The 10,253-nt window shown below is 35.4% G+C and overlaps 2 protein-coding genes across 5 annotated transcripts in view; one reads left to right on the forward strand and one right to left on the reverse strand.

Moving 5' to 3' along the window:
* Myo81F (Myosin 81F) overlaps nucleotides 1-2,597 on the reverse strand; it is a 34,289-nt gene extending 31,692 nt beyond the window's left edge. The window contains exon 1 of one of the 2 annotated variants that reach the window (XM_012371560.2): nucleotides 1,943-2,597. In XM_012371560.2, coding sequence (XP_012226983.2) covers nucleotides 1,943-1,970 — 28 coding nt within the window. In that variant the 5' untranslated portion in view covers nucleotides 1,971-2,597. The remainder of the gene's footprint in view (nucleotides 1-1,942) is intronic. The other variant, XM_012371561.2, reaches the window with a different exon arrangement.
* Nucleotides 2,598-2,911: 314 nt separating this feature from the next.
* On the forward strand, nucleotides 2,912-9,511 carry LOC105674927 (protein shisa-5). Of its 3 annotated transcripts, none has more exons than XM_012371612.2 (5): nucleotides 2,912-3,131; nucleotides 6,097-6,265; nucleotides 6,769-6,899; nucleotides 8,451-8,573; nucleotides 8,804-9,511. In XM_012371612.2, the coding sequence occupies exons 1-5, from the start codon at nucleotides 3,062-3,064 to the stop codon at nucleotides 8,884-8,886; spliced, it is 576 nt and encodes a 191-aa protein (XP_012227035.1). In that variant the 5' UTR covers nucleotides 2,912-3,061; the 3' UTR covers nucleotides 8,887-9,511. The 3 variants fall into 3 exon arrangements, with proteins under 3 accessions (XP_012227035.1, XP_012227037.1, XP_012227036.1); XM_012371614.2 differs by having other exon boundaries at nucleotides 8,466-8,573; XM_012371613.2 differs by having other exon boundaries at nucleotides 2,913-3,131; nucleotides 8,463-8,573.
* Nucleotides 9,512-10,253: the final 742 nt, after the last annotated feature.

Raw genomic sequence — 10,253 nt, forward strand, 5'->3', positions numbered from 1 at the left:
ATAATATGAAACAAAAATATTTAAATTAAAAAAAAATCCCGTTTGTGATGAAAAACTTAAACGGCAATGAATTGATGCGATTTTATATAAAGTATCTCGCGTTTCAAATTATTGAAAAATGTCACTTGAAGAACAAGTATGTGTCTCGTAATCAAACAAATCAAATCATTGCGATTATTGTATCATAAGTTCGCTTTCTGCGTAATATAATGCTGATTGTTAAATGTGGGATAAAATCTTATTGCGACATTTATTAGCGTACTTTATATCATTGCAAGATATTACTCGTGACAAACTTATCACATTGGTGACACGAGTGATGCGATTCCACCTATTTCGCGCAATCAAACATCAAATTGTTGCAACTATAATGCGTTTTTCTTTCTCACAATACCGGTACCGGCACAAATATCGCGCTGACACGCGCGCGGCACGGCATGCTCTACTGGTCGTTGATCTCGTGAACCCGTGAACGGCGCGGTTTTTTCCCACCGTTGTGTTCCCTTGACTCCTTCGTCTAGTGCGAGCATGTTAGCCGACAACCGCGGCACGCGAGAGCGGGATTACGCGAGCGCGCGAATCGATTGGGCATCGAACCGGCGAAAGTCGCCGCGAACTTGACATCGCGCGCGTCAGTCAGCTGCCAGACGAGAGAAGCTCGTGTGTCGCCGCGCCATCGTGCTATCTGCGTCTGTCGCCCTCAATTTTCAACGCCGCAAACCGTATCCCTCGATCGAGTCAACGGACACTCCGTCGGAAGCACGCGGCGATACATTTGTATATTTGCCAAAAAAAAAAAACCTACGACTAATTTACGTTGAGCGCGAGACGAATGCATCGCGATTGTACTTTTATCTCATTTACACTTCCACCGAAAAACTATTCTCCTGAAAGTGAAACAAACTTAACACATTTGCGGAGCGAATAAAGTTAGGAACGAAGTATCTCCTTTCGTGTGCGGTCGGAGAAATGATTATAAAGAGGAAGTTGAAAATGCACGGTTTCTTTTCCCAGTGACGAAACCTTAATAATGAACAGCAATTTTCACCGCGCGATTGTAAATTACATAGCGCGGCTGTACAAATTCTCGAGGGAGAGGTATTTCTTCGCCGAACGCACACGGTGAACGGGCGTACCTCGGCGGAAAATGCTCGTGGCGTGCGAGTGAGAGACGCCCGCCCGTTCGATCAGTATGCCGAAAACGAACGAAAGGGAGGAGCGGAACTGAGAAGTGTCGGTGGTCGTCGCGAGTCATCAGAGACGAATCGACTTTGCATCGTTATTAGTTTCTTCTCTCTTTCGCGCTACCGAAGCAAACAGAATCGGCAATTGCTTTTGTCCGATTATAACAGCTTATGTGCTGCTTATTATTACACATTCAGAAAATCATAAAAGCACTTGTAACTTATAAAATATATACAATGTGATTTGAAATAATATCAAGACGTATAATTTATTTTCAAATCTTTATAGAAGACTACACAAAATCGTGAAAATTGGAGTTGTAAAAGCCGCGATTTTAAATGCAATGAACAACTTTTTAATAAAAAAAAAAGAGATGTAACAGTATGTTTAATGTCGATCTGCTTGTCAGAATTGTTTTGCGCTGCGAGAAGGATACGCGCCGAAAATGCGATATTATCTATTATCTTTGAAAGAAAGAGGAAGTTACGAAGGGTGGGAAAGTGTAGAAAGTACACGCAACGCGAGTTTATTATTATGATCGAGCTGCACCACCCAGTCGAGCACCCACCGCCCGCTCTACGGGGTTCAACGACGAAAAGGCGTCGCGACGGCAACGGGAAATTATACGCGTTATCGCGCGTTGCATTAGAAAGTAGCGATCTCAGGGCGGGGGCGATGCACGGACCCGCTCTGCGAAAGTGGCCGGGATTGCGAAAGAGGCAAGGGAGAAACGACCGGCTCCGAAAGACAAACTTACCCTGCGAAGCGAAATGCTTAGCGACCATGATGATGCGCGCGTGGCTCTCTCGCGTGCCGCCACCCGAATCTCAGAACATTATATCCTGCTCTTCGCGGGTGACACTACCCCTTCGCGTGAGGGGCCGACGATCCCAGCGTTATCCCGCGGCGTGTCCCGTGAACGCGAACGACGCGAGAGACAACGAACCAACCACCACTAGCCGGGTTGTACGCACTGTACGCACTTATACAAACACGCATACACACACACACACACACACACACACGCGCGTACGCGAAACGGTGGACAAACGTGTGGAACGGAAAAACCGGAAAAAATATAAGATATTCTCGTGTAAGAAACGACAAATCCCTTTGTCAGAATCACATGTTCACGCAACTGTCAGTTCGTTTCTTCTTCGGAAAGAAAGAGAGGGAAAGAGAAATTCGCGAAGAACGAGGAGCCAGCAACTGTCGTGCAACCAGCCGCCACCACCGCCAGTCACTACCGACACCAACTACCACCCGCGCGCGTTCGCTGAGCTCACTCCGACAACGCGACAAACATATCCGGACACAGTTGCCACCCGACTGACGCGATCCGCGGCTCCGTAACTCCGTTCCCTCCCAATGCTTCCCCATCGACTCCCTTCGCCCCCACTGTTATGCGACAGCCGCCGACAAACTCTTCGTCCGGTAATTTCGAACAACGCCATTACACGAACTGGTGTTTCCATCTGTACATATTTTCACGAAGTCAAAATGATTGACAAATTTTTTTTTTCTATTAATCACCGATTTCACCGATCGCATGTAAAATATCGACTGAATTGTATTCTTTTACGCGTAGTCGATAAAGAAGGTCTCGGTGGGTAGTTTCCTTCTTTATCTACTGCACATAAAATAGCTACACTTTCGCAAAATAAAATTGCGATCATCCACCTCGGCGCGTCAGTCGCTTACGCCAATTATCACGAAAGTGCAAGTGGGAGAGAATGATGTCACCATTGTTGGGCACACTTGTTCTCCTCGCTTAGTCATCCGTTTCATTCGGTTCGGGTAGTTCCTAGCTGTCGTTTGCATTTTACCCGACTAACGGACAACTAACGCTTCCAAACTCTTGAATAACGTGAAACGCATGAAAATGAACCTCTTTCGCCACGCAGTCATTTTGATCATCGTTCATGCAGCAGCATTAATTTGCGCAGGTAAGAAAATGAGATCGTCCGACAGAAATAATCCAATGGATATGATGAGGGTGGCATGTGCGCGAATATGTGTGTATACCGTGTAAAACTGGGGCTCTACAGCGCGTGGCTCGTTTATGCTCATCAGAGCTTCGATTCGCAAGTAACGAACTAGGACGAGTCGCGTGGGTCTCACGGTGGGTTGGCTCGTAATTTGCAGCTAATAGATTCATCCTCTATGGAACTATATTTTTTTTATCCATTCGTAAATGGACTCGTAACCCGGCAAGCCTTTCAACTCGTGACCTATTTACTAACGCATTACAGGAACGATGAATTGTGAGCAATAGCAAATTATTCCAATCTCACGGCGCGTGTCTGACTTTGTGTAGCTCGACTAGACTCTATTATCCGTGGGACCTTTGCTCTAACATGTCGCAATGATAAATAATGCCGCTAACAAAAGCATAAGAAGAACAGAAATCTGAAACGTACTTTTTATTATGTAAACTATAAGCGCTAGTCAACACAATGCAGATAAAAGACTTGTATACAACACATACATATATAATACATATAACTTATATATCATTAGCGTTAGCATGGCTCTCCCCCAAAACTATCAGATAAATCATATTAAAACAATTTAACAATTTAGTGTTAAAATATTTGTTTGTTTTGGAACACTTATGACATTAGATTTACTTTGTTTTATTATATATTGGTGATTTGCTTATTAGATATTTCCGGCTTTGTCCATCATTTTGCCACGTTTCCAGGCAAAAGATGGATGCCGCGATGAAAGAAATCTTTGTTCTCGGAGTGATCTAGTTATACATAAACAAGATAGAAATTTTTGTATACCCCTAATATAATATCAATTATTTGCAAAATGAATCCTAGTTGCATTCGTATTTAATTCTATTTTCTCAAATATTGTAAATTTAATGCACAAAGATATGTTAATTCTGTTAATATTTAAGATACAATGCGATATACAATCAAATGCATACAAAAAAGCAACATTATTGATAAATTATCCATCATTATTGAACTTAGATAGCATATCTGATAACAAATCTTTGAGTAGCTTTGTGAATTTTATTAAAGTTTGTTCGAATTTCTATCAGTAAATAAAAAATAATTAAATATTGTAATACTGTTAAAAAGACAATTAAATATCGTTATATTATTAATTAAAAATTGGTTTATTTTATAATTTTTTTCAAGATTGCAATATTACATTTTTTTAATTAAATTTTTATTTTTGTTTGAGTGTCGTAGGCGATTGCAAGAATATGTTCAAAATGACTCGAGAAGCACTTTTGAGCTTCGTATTCCATTTGTGTGCCAACAAGCATTATCGCGCTTCCTTCCTTTGTCTCATTTTTCACTTTAGTTTTGATATTTGAAAACAGCTTTTATATGAGACACAGGATAATACAAAAGTGAAGTAAGAATACACGAAATAATTTAACTTTAGAATCTTTATAATTTTAAATATTTAAAATTTTTAGATTTGTGGCAATTTTACAAACACACGTATAATTAAAAGAAACTTTAATCTATTCTTAGAGATTGAATACTTCCTGTTCTTCCAGTAATATTTAGAATATTCTCAATTTTTTTAATGAAAAAGATTAATTTGGTTTTCGAAAACTATGCGGCGCTCGGTGAAACTTTAAACATGCAACAAAAGTGCGATTATACAGTTTGATTCTCAAACAGTTCAATTATCTGTATCTTTTATTTATTTATTCTGTATCAATTATCTGTATTTTTCAATTAATGTATCTTTTACCAATGACCGCATTATTTCTTTACGCCGCATAAATATAATATTATTTCATATACATAACATTCTATATCAAGAGTAAAAATAATAAATCCATTTATGAGTGAGTCGACGCCAGAAGTGCTCGAGATAAGATAAGCTCTAATTTACGTACGAATCATCACTTCCAATGAAGTCGCATTTTTCCTTGTAGCATTAATGCATAATCTTCGGATTACATATTAAATAAACACTTCGGTAATCTGTAATTGTAATCTGATCTTACGTGATAACGAACCGCTTAGTGACTGTAATATTAACTGCATATATTGATCTCGCTGGCGCGTTGATTAATACGCGCTACAGTTCAATTGATGTCTCGTTTGCTTTTGTAAATCGTAAAAAGAGCCGCAATTAAACTAACACTGGCTTACAATTATTCCTCCATTTGTATCCTCGCATACTTTTCGCATACATGCCAAGTCTCGTATGTGCACGGCGATCGAACGCCTTTAAACAGGAAGTATTCAATTTCTAATAGATTAAAGTTTATTTTAATTATACGTGTGTTTGTAAAATTGTCACACAAATCTAGAAACTTTAAATATTTAAAATTATAAAGATTCTAAGATAAATTATTTCGTGTATTCTTACTTTACTCTTGTATCTCGGATCATGATAACTTCATTCGTGTGCATTTCTCGTGTATTACTGATTGACGCAAGTTAAAAAATATATTACAAGCACAAAGAAAAAAACATTTGATCTGCTCGAAATAAAAATTGATTTCAAAGCTCTTGAAAATAGTTTCTCGCTTACGGTGGTCACGTTTTTTCTAGGAATACAATAACGTCATTTGTTATAGACATCTAATCTTGGTTACTTATAGTGTGTTTACGGTTAGTAATGTAAACTGCATTCTTAAGCTTTAACGCAACGTGCTGGTCTCGAATTGAATACACTGTGATTGAAAATCACACTGCAAAGCCGAAATTTTCATGAACAGACATTTCGGTGTAACTGAGCATTAAATAAATAAAATATAATTACATATTATTTAATAACGCCAAATTAAAGTATATTCAATTAAAATCTATTTGGAATCGTTTGAAGATAAGTTTTATCGCCAAGTTTGAAGCTTAATTTAAAAAAAATCTTCCTGACATCCTTCCTCATATCGACAAAACACTTAACACATTGTTTAATTTTCAGCAATGGAGTGTCCTGTTGGCGAAAAAAACAGCATAATTGATAAAGTTACTGGATCTATTTCTCGCACATGCCCGAGAACTTTTGATCCGCCGGAAAAGTCTTACTGCTGTTTCGATATACAACGTGAATATAACTACTGTTGTACTGTCGAGGAGTTTGCAAAATCTGGGTAAAGCCATATAATCGCTCATAACATACTTTCAATGTGCTGAAAATAAGTCGTGCAACTCTCACTGATATTAATTCAATATAACGTCAATCTCTTGTATGCATCTCTTAATACGTTCCGTGTCGCGTGGGTCACCAGTGACTCACGATGTTAGACTTTCCATTCTGACTTTCCAAGCTGTTTGATATTTTAATTTGAAAAGAATAGTGCAGTATTGATACTATTTTGTAACCTTATGCCTTCTTCTTTATAACAATAATTTCTGTAATTTTTTGTATTGTGAAATGTATTTTAACAAATATAATAAATATGCCGTTACGGATCATCGGTGAACATCACATGAAATTCATGCGGCAAGGAACGTATTGATTTACTTATCCTACATGAAATGCTAAAATAGTATAGCAAATAATAAAATTGTTTAAGGAAGCAGTTTGTATATAAAAATTAACGCGTATACTTTTATATATTTATATTAACGGAAAATGATATCATTGCTTTAGGTTGTCTATGCTCATTCTCGTGATAATCGGCGCAGCTATCATTTTTGGACTGATAGTGTGCTGTGTATCTTGTCTCTGCTGCAGCTGCTGCCCGTGGTATCGTCGTCGTCACCGAGGTACCGTCTACGGAAGTAAGTTTCCTTGAATCTCAAATATTACATTACAAAATTCAGATATTTTCCTAATGTTAAATTCGTCATAACACAATATTTTTATTTGCGTAGGAATGAATTTAATCAATGAATGTCATAAATAATTTATATCAGAGACAGCGGCAATGGTCTTCATGTCGAAGTGCATGTACAAGATAATTCCAAATGCTTCTACGTAATAAAATCGAACACAGCACACTGTTTAATAAATTATCATTAATCATACAATTAGGTATCGACGAATCTTTAATTGGCCAGTAATGGATTCGTAATTCTTTTTAGGATCAGCCGTGGCATAATACCATTATGGCACACTCTCCAAATGTCCTGTGAAGATAACCATGTATTTGTATGTCAGGACTCAAAACCTTTTTAAACGATTATTTATATTCTGCTTCTTATATGTAATCTCGCATTAAGATAATGTTCGTGAAAAACGTATTTTATATATTCCTTAAATATAGGTCCAAACAGATTCTCTTTAAGAACGCCTTTTAAGAGCTCCTATATAGCGCCGACTTTTTTTTATTTTTTTACACAGTATTACCATCCCTCTTCGCTACATATTTTTATAAAAGATATTAAGTTAAAGCGAGGTGATCAGACTGATATATTACTTTCACGAAGAATCTGCTTGTAGACATAAGATAACTTGCTTAGTAAAAACGAAGCCAAAACGCACGAAGAACGTTATGTTCCTAAATTTTTTATGCATTCCGCTAATTACGATTTTAATAGTCGTATTTTTGTTGACAGTTCGCGTAGCGTTAAGCGTATTTTATTCCGAAATGTACTTAATGTACAATTGACTTCATACTTACAAGATGTTCCATATAATCATCATATGTGTGATAAGAAATTATAAATATCTATTTTATGAGATATTTTTTTTAGTATTGCGATACCAGCTGTGAAATGTATAAAGGTGATTTTATTTTTACTTTATTTATCGTTAAGATATAAGTTTATATGGAACATTTTGTACGTAGATCGCCTTTGATAATAGTAGTTCATTTGAATCCATCCAGTATGTGCTATACGAACGTACGTGCAAATAAACATTCCTTTCAATGCTCATTTATTTAACATTAAGCTTTATAATACTAATAATTAAACTTGCCTAAGTTTAGAATCGCTAATTAAATATTGTATTCAACATGCAAGTTGTGTGTCTCAAAAACCATTATATGATATTTAATAAATATATACACTTTTGTATAAAAACTTAATTAAAATTATTTAATACATCACCAAACTTATCGCAAACATCCATATTACAATATGACATTCCTTCAATTAATAAAATATCTATGCACCGAAGGTACAAATCTAAACACGAATTATTAGATCATTTAATTTGTGCTATAATTGAACATTGCTTTTTCTATTTAAAATCGATTTAATAAATTTTAATACATTATACATCTTGTTTTCCTGATTTTATTCTATTCTTGTACGAACAGTTGTTAATTTGCTTGCTGTCTCTGAGACAAACTTATCTTCAGTGTCTCTTTACACTTGGTATACAAGTATTTGTTACAGAAGTTCAGCCTCCCGTTGTGCAAGTAATTCAACCCCAGAATCTTCCACCAAGCTATCCCAGTCAACCGGTCGAAAGCAATTATACTTCTCCATATCCGACGAACTCGACAGGTACTTGTGATCAAAATTTTTATATGTATCTATATTGCTAAATTCTAATTTTTCACTTAATCGATGCACCGACAAGCATATTGAGAATCGTCGCCAAGATATGTGAAAGATATATATTGATTTTTTTCTTTGATATTTCTTAGAGTTTTTTAAAAGATATAAAGAATAAACATGCATCAGCTTCTTTTCTAAAATTTTTGATATTTAATAATTTTTATCTAACTTTTTAGGAATGCCACAACCGCCACCATACACCAATGAGGCGTATGCAAAACAGGCTGCATATAATCCCGCTTACCCAGCACCACAGTGATCTTTCGAGTTGTAATTAGTTATATATAATTATCGATGTAAGAATAAATCTTACATCAGGTTCCTTATTTTCTTCCATTTGCAAACAATTCTCATCGCCGATTCAAATTAAACATTTAAACGTCAGTGCAATCGAAGAATAAACACCATTGTACGAGGAAAAGTCAGAAAAATAAAGATTTATTTTTTTTTATTTCACAAGTTCTTCCAAATTAACTACATTTTAATGTAGATTATTTTGATCCATGTTTCGCTCTTTAAATAGCCCTCTGACTTGTCCTCGTATATCGAAATACGATTCTAATTTGTGCGTGTGAGAGATTTTTCGTTAAAGACTATAAATACTTCCGCACAAATTTTTATTACTTAGAAATAAGAATAAACAGTGTACTTTTCTTGTTCGATAGATCTTTCTAAGAAAAAAATGCTCAATATCTTTTATCTTACATTATATATTTACATATATTTTTTAAGAGTATATACTTACTGTCAAAGAATATTTCATATAATTAAGTTTCGCGAACGAACAAAAAACAAATTTTGTAAAATATACTCTTATTGTTAGTGTAAAATCTAAGTTTGTAACAAGAGAAGGAATGAAAAAAATAAATGTATTATTGAATCAATCAACTTTGTATATATCTAAAATATAACTATTCGTCTTAATTGTACTTTGTATATCTTTCTTTATACCTCTCCAATGTCGAAATATGAAAAATTAAGACACTCAATGATCACAGAAATGCTCAATAAGACGTCCGTGGACTGAACTTGATATAAAATTGCTAAAAAAAAACAATAAGTAAGCTATTAATATACCATACGTCCAGTCTCGTCTGCTTTATGCTGCGCTTGATTTGATGGGAAACGTGATAGTGGATCGATTATTTCCTCTGTTGAGAGAGACGTTTTCTTTAATATCTACGGATAAAAATTATTAATCTTCTAATTAATATCATTAATTAGAAAAAATATTTCCCTTTGATAACGATATACGTTTCATTATTTAGCGAAGGTGCAGGATTACAGAAAAATTCCTAAAGATGTACAACAGTATATATGATCCAGTGAAAATCGCATTATTATTCTTAATATTTTTGATATACAATAATAATCATTAATTAATTAGGTACAGGAACACTTTATCGTGATATTAATGGATGATGATCAATTATATATGATTGAAAATTAATCACGCCACTTTTAGTACCGATTTGCGACGACGTGATCTAATATTCAAATAAACAGTATACATAATCATTAAATTTTATTTTCCTTTCGATTTTCCACAAAGATCACGTGTAGAAAATAAATTTTAGCAAATTGTAAATCGCATTAATTAACCCTCAAAACGGACTCAAGTAACAA

This window comes from Linepithema humile, chromosome 2 (genome assembly GCF_040581485.1).
Source record: "Linepithema humile isolate Giens D197 chromosome 2, Lhum_UNIL_v1.0, whole genome shotgun sequence".
Taxonomy (NCBI): Eukaryota; Metazoa; Arthropoda; class Insecta; order Hymenoptera; family Formicidae; genus Linepithema; species Linepithema humile.

Bases quoted from the DNA above. Each gene is read 5' to 3' on its own strand.
- LOC105674927 (XM_012371612.2), top strand. From the start codon at position 3,062: ATGAAAATGAACCTCTTTCGCCACGCAGTCATTTTGATCATCGTTCAT. The intron at 6,266-6,768 runs GTAAAGCCATAT...TCATTGCTTTAG, and splicing joins GAGGAGTTTGCAAAATCTGG to GTTGTCTATGCTCATTCTCG. The intron at 6,900-8,450 runs GTAAGTTTCCTT...TTGGTATACAAG, and splicing joins CCGAGGTACCGTCTACGGAA to TATTTGTTACAGAAGTTCAG.